Below are 17717 nucleotides of genomic sequence, written 5' to 3'. Positions count from 1 at the left end.
GATTAAGTTTAAATTTTTTTTTTTTATTATTATGTTCAACAATTATTTGAAGAATTGTAATAGTTAAAAGTTAAAGTAAAAAAAAAAAAGTCAAAAACCAGAGTATAAAAAAATTAAGATTCTGGAGTCTTAAGAGGATTAGCTTATTTAAACAGATTTTAATACCAATCTTCATTGTACCCCATGATTTTGTAGAAAGACATTCAGACAAACAGTTTTTTAAAGGTTAGAAACAATCATTGACAAATGAAATGGAGCAAAATCGCTTTACACTCAGTAAACGGACTCAAATGAAACAGAAAGTGCGTTTTTCTGACGTCTCAACAGTTTATGAACCATAACCACTGTTTTCATTAAAGCAAATTGTCAAATAAACCAAATCGATGAACGAGACGATATTTAACTCGGTAGCGTTCTGTGCAACTTCCACCACAAAAATAATGAATATTTCAGTTTGCAATTCCATCACCATTTTTTTACCCTTCTGCTGCAGAGTTCAATATACTGGACCAATAAAACACTTATGATGCAATGCAGTCTTCAATATATCTGTTATACAAAAAGAATACAGTACACCCCAAGTCTAGAGCCATTTGATCATGTGATTTTGAGCAACAAATGTGTTCACATACAAAACTTAAGTCTGTAGACTGAACAGATGTGTGTTTGTAGATGTAGAACATTGTGAATCATGGTTGCAACAGCTAACAGACACAAATCAGAACCGTATTAGCGTATTAATAATTAAATATAACCATATCAAATCATTTTAAACCCATTATATAGTGAACCTATCAAAATTTTGCATGAAGAAAATTAAGCCTATTTTAGGATGATTAAGATTTTTAGAATTGAAATTGACAATTACAATAATACATCATTGACACCTTTGTGTGAAACTCTGAACAGAAACACATGCAGCCTTAAAACCTTCTCAGTGAGAACCGAAAATGAAGCCCAACGTACAGTATTAATGTCTCTGTTATTCACACGAGCACTACGTCTCATTAGGTTGTAGTTTGTCCTGGTAGTGGATTCATTTACACACATACACATATATATATAAAACCCTCTAAAAGCAAATGCAATTCGATAACGGATATGGTAAAAAATACAGGATTCATACAAATATCAACTTCTGAGGAGTTTTCCCCAAAGTGTCCACTTTTGTGTGTGTGTTCCGCAGTTTGATATTAAATCATTGCTCCTGAGGCCACTCTGGAGAACCCTTGAAGAACAGGAAGTGATATAATAGAACGGTTCTTATCAGGCCTCTGATTCGCCCTTTTTCTGCCCCTCCTCTCCTACATCGCTGTCCTCTGATTGGCTGTTGCTAAGGACCAAGACCTGTCCGTCAGCGGCTGTTTGGCTGGGTCGGCTCGAGGCGGCTATCAAGCGACTTTGTTCCTCAAGATCCTGAAGGTTTGGAGAACACAGTTCACTTATGAAATGTGTTAAAATATACACTTCTGTTTTTTCTGTGTGTTAAAGTGATGGTTCGGAGTAATTTCAACCTAGGGTCCTTTGCACCATGACCTCGAGCCAAACCCCCCCCCCAGAAGCCTTTTTTCCCCTTGGTCGAATATTATTAAAGTTAGACCTTATTTAGAGAAATCAGCCGGATGGGTTAGTGCAGGCGCTAATGGATCCAAGGCTGTATCTGGTAAATTACCCCACTAATAATGCCCAGAATGGTACCAAACTTCTACAGTAGTACAAATAGGTTCTGTACACTACATCCTTATGCATCGCTTTCTGTCAGGACTTTTACGGGCTTTTCCCAAACCCCTGAAGTGACGTCGACGTCCAGGTTAGCGGTAGCATTAGCCATCAAGCACGTGTTATTTAAATAAACTCCTGATGTACTTACAAACTTTCCAATGCCTCGTTTTATGAGTACAGAACCTATTTGTACTACTGTAGAAGTTTGGTACCATTCTGGGCATTATTAGTGGGGTAATTTACCAGATACAGCCTTGGATCCATTGGCGCCTGCACTAACCCATTCGGCTGATATGGTGGGGGGGGGGCTCGAGGTCATGGTGCAACGGACCCTAGGTTGATTTTACTCAGAACCATCACTTTAATACTTTTATTCAGCAAAGATGCATTGAATTGATCAAAAGTGACAGTAAATGCTACAGAAGATTTCTATTTCAAATAAATGCTGAACTTTCTATTCATCAAAGAATCTAGAAAAAAAATAATATCACGATTTCCACAAAAATAAGCAGCACAACTGTTTTCAACACTGATAATAATCATAAATGTTTCTTAAGTAGTAAATCATCATATTAGAATGATTTCTGAAGGATCATGTGACAGTGAAGACTGGAGTAATGATGCTGAAAATTCAGCTCTGATCACAGGAATAAAATATATTTTAAAACATATTCTAATAGAAAGCAGCTATTGTAAAAATTGTAATAATATAATCACATTTTTACTGTATTTTTGATCAAATACATTTGAATGTCTGTTACCTTCTCGATCTGTTTTTGTTTATGGAGTTCTTCCTGTTGTTTCTCCTTGGCTTTATTCAGCTCTCTCTGTTTCTGTGAGGCTTTTCGGTCCTGGCAGGAAAAAAACAAAAAAACATGCATATTCTCAAGAATCATCAGCATTATCAATTTCATTTTACCCAACATGCATTTCTGCACAAAGTCTTTTGAAATCAAATAAATGTCGATTTTCCTCACCATCTCAGAGTGGAGGGCGATCTGCTTTGCCAGTCCTACACTGTCACAGATCTGATTTATTCAAGAAAAAAAGTGATATTTTTTAAATCAAGTATAAAAGGGAAATATTATATGCATATATGAGAGATCAAGGTTTTTGTACCTTCTCTCCATCATTGTTTGACTCAAAGACGTAGCAGACGGTCACAGGCCGTCCATCCACTCGTCCTCCTGCCGTCTGCAGCACGAACCCAAACAAGCGCTTGTTCTCCTGATGTGACGCACACAGCACAACGCTGGACAGAGAGAACTGAGGAACCACAGAACAAACACTGACTTCAGAACAGCACAGGATCCGATATGAGCAGTGAACAAAACTGTTAAATGATTGGTTAAGGACGTACCCGTAGTCTTGTGACTTGTGTCTGTGGGTCAATAAGCCTGAAATAAACAGACAGAACTTTATAAAAGACAAAAGTATGGCGTGAAGTAAGCCTGATGAGCCTGACATGATTAACCCTCTGCTGATGCTCACATGTCCGTCAGAAATTATAGAATTTTTATTTTTAGATTCGATTTTAGTTTGATAATGTATTTGTTAAAAAAAATTGGGATTTTATGGTACTAAATTATATTTATGCAGTATTTACAATCAATTTGTTCACTTGAGCATAGACCTGAAAATTAAATTTCCAACTTAAATGGTCATAAATCTTTGGATCACCGACTTAAGTTTGGTCTCTTTTTAAAGACGACTCTTGGAAGTTTATTGGTGAAGTGAAAAACGTTTAAAAAGTGAAAAACTTGAAAAAAGTTATATGAAATACATTTTTATGAAATATATATTTTCCAAAACACATTTTTCTCTAAAACTGCGAGGAAATCAAAGCTATAAATCTAAACAAGCTGTGGTCTAAATTTGAGGTTGATATCTCAAAAAATTTGCTCTCAGTGAGAGTGTGTTTGGCTGCAGTACCAAACGCTTCCACTAGAGGAAATTCACTTCCAATTCATTTCCAACACGCTAATTTTTGACCATGACCAATTCAAGTGTCTATTTTTTTCAGAACCATTTAACCTTTTCGAATCATGTCCATGATTTTCATGTCCACAACCGTTACAAAGTTTCATACCATTCCAATGAAGTAAAAAAAAAGTAAAAAATCATAAATTTTTTGGGTCAAAACCGACCCAACAGCACCAGAGGGTTAAAGGTCCTTGCATACTCCGAATTTGCACTATGCGTTTTTTCGTATTCGTCATTCAAAACACCTCTCAAAATGCTTGCTACGGATGCGAAAAACACAGAAAATCAAACCCGATCCGAATTTTTTTATGACGGACGAAAGTTTCGGAGGCAGTGTGTAAACGTGATTGACACAACGCGAGGTCCTATTTATTTTTTAATGTGCGAAAATTCGCGAATTTCGGACTCAGTGTGCAAGAACCTTAAGGGTGTGTTCAAACTTGTAGTTCGGTTCTCTTGGTTCTTTTGGTTTGGACCGAAAAAGAAAATTATATAAATTTACTCCTGGTTCACTTAGTGTTCACAGTCACACTGTCATTTTTAAGACCAAACCTAAAGATACAAAACAAAAAACCCGGCTTTTAAGGTGTAAATTTTGCAACGTAACTTACCGAACATCCAGACCAATGCTGTGTGCCGGGCTAAATGCACTTGTCGTAAGCGTGTACATATGATGGCATTACTGCCAGCTGAGAACTCACAAAGAGTTTCTAAAATGTGTAAAGGAGTCGAAACAGCGGCAGGAATTCACAAAGATCAGCTGTAAAAAGACGGCGATTCTGACGCTTGTACCAACTGTGATGGGCAACGTCGCTCCAATCACGGTAAAAACCAGGTGTGCTTAAGCATTCTGTCCTTTTTAGGACATCACGTCCTGTTTTTGGTTTGTTTAGATGTCTTTGGCCCGTGTTGGGTTCATATTTCAGTCGATCAACACCAGAGTGGACCAGGGTTCAGATGGCAGTGTTCACACTTATAACACTAGAGTTCGTTTTAATCCAACCAAATATGCCAAGAATGAACACACCCTAAACATGTCCACATTTTCTGAGTGGTGTTTGCCCATCCGAATTTAAAATGCTTGACATATTCACAGGCTCTTTTTAATGACGAGCAGCAGAGCCCTGATCCAGGGTCAGTTCAACACAGCTGTGAGAATAACAAACGTCGTAACTCACTTCAGGCATTCGCATGTGACGAGCAGATGAGACTCGGTCATCCTGAAGATGTTGTGTATGGCTCGGGCTGCCAGGATCTGTCTCATGGTCTCGTAGATGACGTCAGCGTTCTCTGTGGCCTTCACCTCCATGCAGCCCAAGAACCGAACGATGAAAAGCTGGTGCAGGATCGAGTCTGAAACGACACCAGAGCAACATAAAAAAAAAATAATTAAATCCATTTTCTTACTAAAAGTCTCTCGTCTTGTACACGATTTTATAATCTTGCATCAAAATGCATTAACTTTCTCTGCTTTTCTGCTGATGCAACCAGAGCCAAATGTGTGGAGAAAATTATATTAATTAATACTATCATAGCCTGCTTTGCACAATCTAATCAAATCAGATGAACATAATCAAGTCTCAGCCTACATTATATCCCTAAATATTCTGTTTCAACAGAAAATATACGACATTATGGATGTTAAATGCACTGCGAATGCCATTTCATGTGCAATTTAAGCTTTTAAAGGAATAGTACACACAAAAATAACAATTCGATAAAGTTCCCTTGGCCTTTGGAATTAAAATAGCCCCACATCATCACATAGCATTCACCATACCTAGAGATTGGCATGGGGTATTTTCCATAAGATCATCTCTCAATGCAAATCAAACTAGCTATTAGGCTAACTGAAATAAAATCATGCCAATCTCTAGGTATGGTGAAGGCTATGTGATGATGTGGGGCTATATTAATTCCAAAGGCCAAGGGAACTTTATCAGGATGCATAGTATCCTAAAAAAAAATATAAAAAAATACTTAAAAATAAAAATCTGCCTGCCTCTATGGGAATTTAACATAGGGGTGTACTCACTTATGCACCATGCATTTTAAGGAAGTACATTTATTTATTTACGATACATTATTCATTCACAAAGAAAATTGGTGTCCTTAAAAGTTGGATTTTTCCTAATTTTTTAAATTAAGGCATTAAGTTCAATTTCCAAAATATGATTTTTTATTCCTCTTTTTAGTCAACTTTAGCATGGGTGTATTCACTTATGCATTGCACTGTATATATATATATATATATATAAAAATAATTTTGGGGTTGGTGAGATTGCATTTATCTGATCAAAAATACAGTAAAAACTGTTAATTTCTAAAATGTTTCGAGTGTGTTATAAAGTGTACTTTATTCCTGTGATCAAAGCTGAATTTTCAGCATCATTACTCCAGTCTTCAGTGTCACATGATCCTTCAGAAATCATTCTAATATGATTATTTGTTGCTCAAGAAACAGCATTTATTTGAAATAGAAATCTTTTGTAACATTATAAATGTCTTTACTGTCACCTTTGATCAATTTAATGCATTCTTAATGAATAAAAGCATGAATTTCTTTAAAAATAAATAAATAAATAAATAAAATCTTACTGACCCCAAACTTTTGGATGGTAGTGTATACATATTATTTTATAAACGTACCTTCACTTTCCTCAGATTGCGGCCCTCCAGATTCCCCAAATGGATTGGTCCTTCTTTCCGAAAAGGGAAAAACACAAACCAGTGCTTTACGTCTAGATGCTTAATAATTCCCAAATAAGAATCAAGAGTAAACTGTCCTCTTTATCTATCAACTTTGAGGCGTTCATAAACATAATCAGAGACCTGCCCTGGCCGGCGCTCTTGGCCTGACCCGCGTGCTCCTCGCTGACGGGGGAGATGATGTCGAACTGGATCGGTGTGTCCGAAGCCACGAGCGAATCCAGAGAGAGAGACGACAGCGCCGGAGACTCGGAGCCCACGGAGCACTGGCTGCCGGACCGGCCCGGTTTGGGTCGACCTTGCCTTCAGGGCGAAGAAGGCAAATGTTTGAGAAAGAAAACATCGAATCTTTTACAAGAGCAAAAAAAGTTTCTCTCTGATATGGGAACTCGTGTGTTGAGATAAAATGCATTTAGTATAAAACCGGTCAAATGTTTTGAATAAAATTAAAAGAAAAGGTTTTATTATGTTTCTGAAAGAAGTCTCTTCTGCTCACCAAGGCTGCATTTATTTGATTAAAAAAACAATAATGTGAAATATTATTCAAATTTAAAAGAACTGTTTTCTATCTGAATATTAAAGTTTGATACACTGTGAATCACGGCAAATCAACATTTGGGGTCAGTAAGATTTAAAATAGATAAATAAATGAATGCTTTTATTCAACAAAGACATTAAATTGATCAAAAGTGACAGTAATAAAGTTACAAAATATTTCTATTTCAAATAAATGCTGTTTTGAACTTTCCATTCATGAATGAATCCTGAAAAATGATGTTTACTTACTATAAAGCAGCACAAGAATTATCAACTTTGATAATAATAAGGAGGACCGTTACTAATAATTGAGCTACAAATCATCATATTAGAATGATTTCTGAAGGATCATGTGACACTGAAGACTGGAGTAATGATGCTGAAAATTCAGCTTTGATCACAGGAATAAAATACAGTTTGCTATATATTCACATAGAATACAGCTATTTTAGATTGCAATAACATTTCACACTTTACAGTATTTTTTTTATATTTTAAAATCTTAATTACTCCAAACGTTTGACTAGTAGTGTATTTCCAGTAATGGAGTATCCACAATTACAAGATGATTAACTATTATAGGCAAAAATATTGCAATCATATAGGAATAATGATTGCAATATTCTATATTAAGTGCCAATATTAATAATGATGTTGTCGCTCACGTGCTCGGTCTGAAACTCTCGTGTCTCTGTTGAAAGGATGGAGAAGGAGTCACGGCCTCCAGCGCAGACTGATTCACTCTTGCTGCGATCTCCTGCCAAAGAGAAGCATTAGCAATAACTGACTTTAAAATGCATTAAAGCTGTGTTATATATGCAGAGGTTTATGTTTTCAGCTCGACAGTAAGACTAAATCTGAACCCAACACTCACCTCTGGGTTTTCACTGAGGTATATCCGCTTAGATATGTTGTTTATCGTTGCAATCCACTAAAAAAAAAAAGGAAAAAAACATTTGAATTACATTTTAATTGGTGAATCTAATGTTTAGGGTCATTTTTCACACCAAAATCTAAACATATTTAATATAAAGCCTATATATTGTGACACTACATGCATGACATTTATGCACATTTTCCCCAGAATTCTCATTACTGTAAATAATGTATATAAAATTATTATTTTTTTAAAGCATTTACACATCATGATAATTTTCTTTATGCATGCTGATTTTAAAGAAATGATTGCTCTCAAACAGGTTACAGTTACAGTAATGAGATTATAAAGAGAATTAAAAATAAACTCGTTAGAATTATAAGGTCATTAGAATTATACTCACCAAGGCTGCATTTATTTGGTTAAAAATACAGTAAAAACAGTAATTTTGTGAACCATCATTACAGTTTAAAATAACTTTTCTGTTGTAATATATTTCTGCTATTTAAAAATGTTGAAAAGAGTTGTGTTGCTTCATATTTTTATGGAAATCGTGCAACTTTGGGGGGGGGGGGGGGGGTATTCTTTGATGTACAGAAAGTTGAAAAAAAAAACAGCATTTATTTGAAATGGTAAAGTTTATAAAATTGATTTCCGATCAATTTAATGCATCCTTGCTGAATAGTATTACAGTATTAATTTATTTCCAAAAAATTTGTACTGACTCCAAACTTATAATTTCTTGGTGAACTTGACCCTAATATCTGTATGTGCCTTTCAGAGAAGGTTGAGCTTTAATTGAGCAGTTTTCTCCTCACCTCCTCACAGTCTTTCCTGCTCTCCGCCTGTAATATGGCCGCCCTGCGATACACACAGAAACAGTGACTCAGAATGACTCAATATCTTGGCACATGCACTGAGAAAGGATAAGGCAGCCGTTTACTCGCCTGATCAATATTCATTGGAGTTTAAAGGAACACGCCGACTTTTTGGGACTTTAGCTTATTCACCGTATCCCCCAGAGTTAGATAAGTCCACACACACCCTTCTCATCTCCGTGCGTGCCGTAACTCTGTCTGACGCACCCACCGCTAGCCTAGCTTAGCACAAAGACTGGAGGTAAATGGCTCCAGCTAGCATACTGCTCCCAATAAGTGACACAATAACGCCAACATTTTCCTATTTACATGTTGTGATTTGTATAGTCACAGCGTGTACAAATAACAAGGTCACATGACACACAGCCATCTTCTAACCGTATACATACCGGGAACTATGAGATGGAACCGGAGATGAGAAGGGTGTGTATGGACTTATCTAACTCTGGGGGATACGGTGAATAAGCTAAAGTCCCAAAGAGTCGGCGTGTTCCTTTAAACAGGATCAGCTCTTGGGAATTCTCTGGCAGCACTTCAGTGTTTACATCTCTCATTACTAGACTAATGCCATAAGACCAGCAAAACTCACCAAAACATTTAGGGAATTTTAGAGCAACACTGTGAAAACTGACTACGACTAGGCTCAATTTTAAGACAAAGGCATTTTAGTAACCACAGAGATGAAGTTACTGTAAAAATAAGTCAAAGTTAGACACATTTGACCTTATAGCAAAAGGTCTGAACTACATTGCAGCTTATTCTGGCCTAGATTGACATGTAAAACAAGGAAGTGTTATTTTAGTATCACTGAAAGACTATTATATATATTTTTTTAAATATTCGTTTTTATTTTTATATTTTCAGTTTTTCATTTTAAGTCTAAGTAATTTCCTTGTGTTGTTTGTCATTTTTTTTATAAGTTTGTCTGTGTAGTTTTTATTCATTTTTATTTCAGTTTAAATTGTTTCAGTACATCATTAAACTAAATGGAAATGAGAAAGATGCCTTGGCAAGTAGCTGAAATAAAATATGTTTAATTTTTTTTAAATATTTGATCTGTTAGTGTTTATTTTATTTCAAAATGTTAGTGTTTAATTTTTTTTAATATTTTATCTGTTAGTATTTATTTTATTTCAAAATGTTAGTGTTTAAAAAAAATTATATTTTATGTTAGTATTTATTTTATTTCAAAATTTTAGTGTTTAATTTTTTAAAATATTTTATCTGTTATTATTTATTTTATTTCAAAATGTTAGTGTTTAATTTTTTTAAATATTTTATTTTATTTCAAGCCAAAAAAAAAAAAAAAAAAGTTTGGTTTTGTTTTAGTTTCAGTTAACGATAATAACTCTGCAACCAAGCACACTTCCTTTAGTTTTTAGTAGAGCTGCACGATTAATCATTAAAAGATCGCAAACTCCATTCAAACACCCACGTGATTGTATTCCTAAATGACAGCAATTCGTCTGTCTAATAAACCTTTGATATGTACGATCACAGCCAACATTGAGATCTGCGTTCTGATCCAGAGAGAGCAGTTGTCATGTTTAGGGATGAAACAGCTTCTCAAACAGTCTCTTCAACCACACAGTATCATGATTTCTGTTACAAATTCTCAAATTCTCACGGAAGTACTGGGATAAAGTTTCGGATATAAACAAACACTGATGTCTACGGTAGAGATCAAAATAGAGCAAATCATGCTTTGAAAGTAACTCGACACTTCAAATAAAGATTGTATCAATTACGTCGTTACACCAGTAGGTGGCGACAAGTGACCGTTAAACAAATGTATTTGTCATTGAATCATTAATTCAAGAGTTTCGTTCAAAAACGCTAATTCATCCAGTAATGAAACAAGTGAGTGAGTGAGTCATTGAATCATTCATTCAAATAGATATTTCTTAAAAATAATTCAATTTAATGAAACGTTTTTCAAATAAACTGCAGCAATTTTGTCAGAACCTCTAGTAAATCACATGTTATTTTATTTAGCTGTCTATTCAGAATCGTGATCTCTATTTGGAACAATATTGTATTGTATTGGTATACTGTAATTACTACAAGACAGATTTGTGCATTGAAAATCGTACTTCTTTCCGTCAAACGATGTGATCTGAAAGCAGAACCGGCGGTCCTCACAGTCCACAGCCATGACGGAGCAGTTGTCAATGTCCATAACCAGACCTCCGGCCACGTCCCCACGCGATTGGCCCATGAGGTTTCCTCCCTGGGTGAAGAAGTACTGCCGGTCCCAGCTGGACGACACCAGGCCCGTTTTACTGGCGGGTAGAAGCACGAGATCAGCATGAATGCAGGCGACTGAAGCGCACTGAAACGGTGATGTTCTCTTACTTGCGAGTGTTGAGGTATCCGGCCTTGCGGGTCAGGTTGCGGTTCACAGGGACGGTGTTCGGGTCGGGGTCGGGCATGTAGAGCGGGTCGCTGGCCTCTTTCAGCTCTTGAATCGTCTGATCCATCGCTTCAGCGTCACTGTCCATTTCCCTCCGAACACTACGGCCACCAAGAGAGGAAAGTCAGACTCACAAATACAGTACGTCACCATTCATTTCAGAGTAATTCATGGACTTTTGTTCTCATTTGGAGAATAGCACAGACACACATGCAAACAAACCACAGTGATTTCTTGTAGTTTCTTGTTTAAGAACTTGCTATTATCATGCAAAGAACACTTTATCAGCAACGCAAAAGCACAAGGGTGAGTTAAACATTACTGAAACAGGAATGACAGTGTACAGTAATTTGCATATTGTATCAAATATAAGATACACTTCCTGTCCAAGTTTGGGGTTGGACATATTTATGTTTTTGAAACACCTCTTCTGCTCTCCAAGGCTGAGAAAAAACACAGTAAAACAGTTATTACAGAACTGTTTACTATGTGAATATATTGTAAAATGTAATTTATTCCTGCGATCAAAGCTTGAATTTTCAGCATCATTACTCCAGTCTTCAGTGTCACATGATCCATGAAAAAGTTCAACAGCATTTATTTAAATAGAAATCTTGGTAACACTTTTAACCTCACTTAATCAACACTTATCACATACAATTATACATTTCTTTAAATGTATTGTCAGATGAATCAGTCCAGTATATGGTGAAAACCAGTGTTATTTTAGTATTACTTAATACTATTATAGTAATATTTTGAATTAACTTTTATTTTTATATTTTCAATTTTTATTTTATTTTAGTCATTTTTTTTAGTTTGAGTTTTATTTTTTATTCAGCTTCATATCTTTTATTTATTATTTATTCACTCGTCTATTTCAGTTTTAGTAATTTTCGTATTTAGTCTATTTAGTTGTTTCAAAGGCAACATTAGAAATTTTTTAAGGTTAAGTTTTTCATAATTTTTTGTTAAAATGTTTTATTACTAATAAACATAAAAAAAATCATCTTTATTTCAGTTTTTACTAGTTTTAGTGGAAGTTTCCCCCAAAACTCACTTCTGCACGCTGGTTCCGATGTTGGTGAGAAAATCCTCCCATTGCTGCGTCAGATTCTCTGATCCCAGTTTAAAAAAGCTGATCTGATAAAAAAAAAAAAGCAAATAATAATAACAGACAACAGGTTATTATCTGGTGTTCTGAATGAAATATGATGCCGATAGCTGATGTTAAACTGCTGCATGAGCACCTGCGCCTGCATGTATCCCAGCAGCGGCTCCAACAGCGCGATCTTCTTCTTGTACTGCAGCATGTTGAGTGAGGCGAAGTAGTGCATTGTGGTCTCGTGATGTTTCTTCCTGGATGTGTACACGTCCTCCATCACTTCATTCTTCACCTGCAGTGAACACACGGAGGAGTGAGTCACATGCTTTTAACAACTGGGAATTGATTGGATGGTGAAAAGTCTCTATAGGACATGTGGATGATTCAAAAACTCATTTCAGAGTTGGTGCAAGTTTGATGCAAGACGATGAAGAATAGCATTTGGAATAACATGCCCTGATGAATCGGGAACATGCATTAAGAAAGTTTGAATTCCATCTTGACTTTTATCTTAAAGTGAGAGTTAAAGTGCCCCTCTTATGCTTTTTCCGAATATCATCTTTCATGTAGTGTGTAATACAGCCGACTGTGAATGTAAAAGCTCTGCAATGTCTTAAAGATCAAAGTGCACGATAAATAAAGTTATTAAAAGAAAGAATCGATGCTGAACAGCTTGAAATGAGTCGTTAGTAATTCCAGTCTCACTTCTTGTTACAATCCTACGTAACAATGTAACAAAATTTGCATAATGCCACCCTATGGTTTTCATTGGTTGCCTGCCAACAACATCTACTTTGACCCTCAAACACAGTAGTTGAAGCTGAGACTGGAAGAGTTTGGTTCGTGTTGTCGACATGTTGAGAAGACGCTGTTTTCAGCGCTGCGAACCCACTTTGATTCACTTCCAAAGAACGAAGACTCACGCTGGAATTGATACGGTAAAACCAACGGCATCTGTTCGTTTCCATTACCCTTCAAAATTGTGCAAATTGAAATTGCGAATTGCAAATACGGCCAATGGAAACACGTCAATTTCACAAAAACTCCCATTTATCGCAAAAAAGTTTTTACGCTCACATTGGGGGTTTTTTCAGGCAATTCGAAAAAGAAATATTTCGCAAAACTGCGATGGAAACAGTGTTTGTGCATTTACAGGTCACCTGACGTAGACGACTCGGTGTGTTTGGACAGAATACGAGACAGAGCTCTTTATTAAATTCATAAAAGACAGAAGAATTACAGGAATACTGGATTCTAAACCTCAAAGAAATGCCACAATCAAGACCTCGAAGCAGATCTGAGGGAGAAACACCCAGAAACACCTCATATCCTCACAGTATAAGGGTCTTTCCTTAACATTAATGCTTGGATAACACACATACGTCACCTTCCATTTAATAATAATGGCCATATACGTAAACCTACGTTTACGACATCTGTCGCCATGATTTTTGGAATGACTTCTTCCGAGAGGAAAAAAATGACGTTTTAGTCGCATAACATCGGTTAATGGAAACGCCGTCGTTTCGCAATCGTTTTTTGTCGAATTTAGAAGAAAAAACTAATTTGACAAAATTCATCTGTAATGGAAACGCACCTATTTTATCAAGTGCTGATCCAGAGCTGAAATTCAAATATGCTAATGAGCGTTTGGTATCCGACACAAGCTGTAAGTGGTCGACCAATCACAACAGACTGAGCCATCTGACCAATCAGAGCAGAGCAGGCTCTCGGAAAGGCGGGGTTTAGAGAGACTGAGTCTTCAAACAAACCGTTTTCAGACTCTGAGAAATTAGATGATGTGCAATAATATATAATGAGAAAATGTTATGTTTTTTGACCTTGGATGCATATAGACCTATTGTAGGAGACTCCAAAACAAAACTAGAAGCCTTAAAATAGCATCATAAGGGCACTTTAAACTGAATAGTGAGTTTATTCTCGTCCTGGACGCAGGTCTCAGAGTCACAGATGCTCATCTATCTGCGGTCAGGCCAGCTCTCAGTGTGTGTTTTATTAAATGAGGACAGCCAGAGCATTCAGCAATAAAGACACACACACACGTTACACTCTTATCAGCACTGCGGAGCCGCATGCAAACTAACCAGCTGTCAGTCATACAACACCGTAAGATCTCAAAATGCAACACCTTCTCGTTTTCCTTTCGCTTAGACAGACGACTGTATCGGTTTATCGCCGCATCGTGATCTGAAATGAAATATATTAAACATAATGAGGCAGAAATAATGGCTTCATTATCAAATGTTGCAGCAATTATGTAGAAAAAAAAACAACAAAGTGCTTACCATCACTTGCAATCTGAAACACTTCCTTCAGGATGACAATTTCTAGAGAGCGAGATGGAGGAAAATTAATGTGTTATATAAGAGACCATGTACAGCTTTAATCAGCTACTTAAATGACTAAGTGGACATGAAATATTGAATTACTTTTTATGCCAGAAGAATGAGAGACACGAAATGAACACAGATATCTGGAAATAGTGGCAATTATATAGTTTATAGAGTCATTATGAGAAAAGATTTGACAACAGAGTAGTAGACCAATCAGAATCAAGTATTCCAGAATGCTTGCCCCCATAATGCACCGCTGTCTCATACCTCTCAAGTCTCTCTCTTTAAACTGTGTGATGGGGAACATCATGGCGTCCGCGAGCTGAGTGGAGAGAACGGCGTGACAGGAGCTGAGCTGAAATGAAAGCACAGAGAATTATGAGCGGAAATCTCAGTTATCAAACTCGCATGTTAATGAGTGAGTGATGTCACTCTGACCTCATCGATGACTTTGGCAAACTGCTGGAGAGTGGAGCTCATGACCTCGTCGTCGCCGCCCAGAGGGAAACGCTGAGAACGTTAAGCATCGACAGCACGAGGTTACAGTACCGTTCAACTCCAACACAAGTCCATTTATGGACAACGAACAGAGGAAAGATGAGATATAATAATGCAGAAAACGATCAGAAATCACCTGTTTCTCATAGTCTTTCAGTAATTTAGACGTCAGATGTGTGGCAGCACTCAGTTCATTCTGAAAGAGAACCATGCGAATCTCATTAAAACATATGGACCATTTTCACATTTCAAAAATATTATATTTTGTCATTCTGTCTTATTTTTTAATTTTTTTCATTGCATTAATTTGTTTTATTCATTTGTTTTTTTCAAGTTAGCAGTAAAACAATCTAATAGAATCATGTGTAAACAATTTACAGTAATCACTATTATTATTATTAATAATAATAATAATATCATAATGGTATTATTATTATAGTAATTACTATAATAATCACTAATTATTCTTAATTACTATTATTACTAATAATATAATTAATTATTATATTATCTAGTATAAATATGAATAATATTAATACTATTACAGCTGTTGTTAATAATAATAATTTAAAAACAGTATAAATAAAATAAAATACTGTCATTATTATATTATTAATAATTTTAAAATAGTAGAAATTACATAAAATACTATCATTATTGTATTATTAATAATAATATAACTGCTGTTGTTAATAATAATAATTTTAAAATAGTGGAAATAAAATATAATACTATCATTATTAAATCTAGTATAATATTAGGGGTAATTATTAATTAATAAAGGTACTAAAAATTAATTTTCTTTATCCAACGTATGACTTCAACTTTATTTCTTTTGTTTTTGGGGTGAAATATGACTTCTAAACTTGTGTGTGATTTATCCATTAAGACTGAAGTTATCAAACACTATTATACTGTGAATATATTCTTGAGCATATCTCATCTAATATTTCATGAGTCAGTTCTCACCTGGGCGTCGTAGATTCTCTGCATGGCTTTGAAGAGCTGACTGAAGTAACTGGATATTGATGCTGTATCTTCTTCAAACACCCCGAGCAGAGAGCGTGTCTACAAAAACAACAGGAATATGAGAAACAATAATGTTTAAACAATAATCATATCGTGTATTGCTTATAGAAGAGACCTCAGACTGTGTTTCTGAAGTTCTGTTGTGACATTAGACTAATAATGAGCCACTGTTTTCACTGCAAAATATTGCACTATGAATGTAAACATGAACATTCACACTTATTGTTGATGAGTTTCCCTCTGATATCGATTTACAGCACTGATCATGCAATGTTTAGACTCTCATTACAGTTTTCTGATATATTTAAGATATGATTTTTGATTCATCTGTGTCTTATTATAATAACCCATCATGCCATATCCAATCCACCAACACCCATCAAAAACAGCTTAAAATCCGACATGACTCAGTCAGATCAAACCATCAGGATGAACAGACTCGTGATCTGCTCTGCTTTACATGATGAGAAGCACGAGCAGCAGATGTTTATGATTATTAATGATTATTTGTTTATTTATTTCTGTTAGCTTGTTAGCTAAATGATGATTATTTATTACCTGCGGACTGTCTTCCAGAGTTTCCTCTATCGGTAATGTATCGAATCCAGGCATGACTGCAGATTTAACGTGAGCGCAACGATATATACGTTTTATTCAGAATCAAAAGTCACAATGTTATAATGTTGATCTTCGCTTTATTCCTGACAAATCAACACCCACCCGGATCCGCCCACAAACGCGGAAGTCCCGCCTCCTCCTGCCCGCTGATTGGCCGAGGCGCTATTGATAATATGATGACGTCCGCGCTTGTTTATAAGAAATAAAAGCCATTCGTGACTCTTTGATGGTTAGTGATATCATATTAACCCCTTAACGCCTACTGTCGCGAATTTGCAACAAACCCCTTCCATTCAGACTGCAGGCGAGATAGCGTGTGTTTTCCCCCAATGCCTGTTTGTGCACATTCGATACATACCTAGGAACATTTTGCACGCACTGGTTTATCGTAGGAGCGGTCGGAGTGGGAACTACATCCGGTTCACCGAAGCTAATATTTTGTTTTGCAAAATCCGCATATCAAGTGCGCAAATGTGGAGAAATTTCCCAAAATGAGTTAAGTTGTGCTAAGATAAAAATATGTACCAGCTTATTGATTGCTTCTATAGCTATGTTATTCATATAGACTTCATGTGACGAATATTTTTTACGTACTTTGTAGATTTCTGTTTGTAGCAAATTTGCGACATTGGGCCATAACGGCTGGATTAGCCTAATGGCTACATATTATAATAATGCTGTATTTAGATGGTTTCAGCCAAAAAAAAGTATTTTTTTTTTTTTCACAAAAAATAGCATGTTAGGATATAACACTATAAGAATATATAATGTATGCACTGGAGAAACAAGGAAAGAGTTAAACAGAGTGTAACATGGAATGTATAAAAACTACTGTCAATGTTAGGGAGTAGGAGAGTGTTTTGTTTCTTGCTGTTGTCAAGATTCATTAATTTGTCAAAGTTTATAAGTATAAAGTTTATAAGTTCTAACAACTTTGTGCCATGAATAAAATCTACATTCCTGAGATGGGAAAATGTGTTTTATTAATTTTTCC

The 17717-nt window shown here is 35.8% G+C and overlaps 1 protein-coding gene across 2 annotated transcripts; it reads right to left on the bottom strand.

The window, feature by feature from the left end:
• Positions 1-138: 138 nt before the first annotated feature.
• On the bottom strand, positions 139-16868 carry appl1 (adaptor protein, phosphotyrosine interaction, PH domain and leucine zipper containing 1). Of its 2 annotated transcripts, none has more exons than XM_084395743.1 (22): positions 16664-16868; positions 16046-16144; positions 15213-15272; positions 15017-15088; positions 14846-14933; positions 14531-14572; positions 14374-14432; positions 12370-12516; positions 12180-12262; positions 11062-11220; positions 10800-10988; positions 8647-8689; positions 7826-7882; positions 7617-7708; positions 6538-6717; positions 6355-6404; positions 4884-5058; positions 3083-3119; positions 2842-2988; positions 2700-2750; positions 2484-2573; positions 139-1416 (listed from the first exon to the last, which is right to left on the bottom strand). In XM_084395743.1, the coding sequence occupies exons 1-22, from the start codon at positions 16715-16717 to the stop codon at positions 1267-1269; spliced, it is 2124 nt and encodes a 707-aa protein (XP_084251869.1). In that variant the 5' UTR covers positions 16718-16868; the 3' UTR covers positions 139-1266. The 2 variants fall into 2 exon arrangements, with proteins under 2 accessions (XP_084251869.1, XP_084251868.1); XM_084395742.1 differs by having other exon boundaries at positions 6355-6407; positions 16664-16864.
• Between the last annotated feature and the right edge of the window lie 849 nt (positions 16869-17717).

The sequence above is a fragment of the Rutilus rutilus genome, assembly GCF_951802725.1.
Source record: "Rutilus rutilus genome assembly, chromosome: 22".
NCBI lineage: Eukaryota > Metazoa > Chordata > Actinopteri > Cypriniformes > Leuciscidae > Rutilus > Rutilus rutilus.
The sequence above is the reverse complement of the archived record's forward strand: the minus strand, read 5'-3'. Positions and strand labels throughout refer to the sequence as shown.

What these genes read in the sequence shown, in the direction of transcription:
- appl1 (XM_084395742.1), bottom strand. Translation starts at nt 16,717, where the DNA reads ATGCCTGGATTCGATACATTACCGATAGAGGAAACTCTGGAAGACAGT. An exon ending in TGAAAGACTATGAGAAACAG is followed by an intron (nt 15,089 to 15,212) that starts GTGATTTCTGAT and finishes TAACGTTCTCAG; the next exon opens with CGTTTCCCTCTGGGCGGCGA. An exon ending in GCAATCTGAGGAAAGTGAAG is followed by an intron (nt 5,059 to 6,354) that starts GTACGTTTATAA and finishes GTGTCGTTTCAG; the next exon opens with ACTCGATCCTGCACCAGCTT.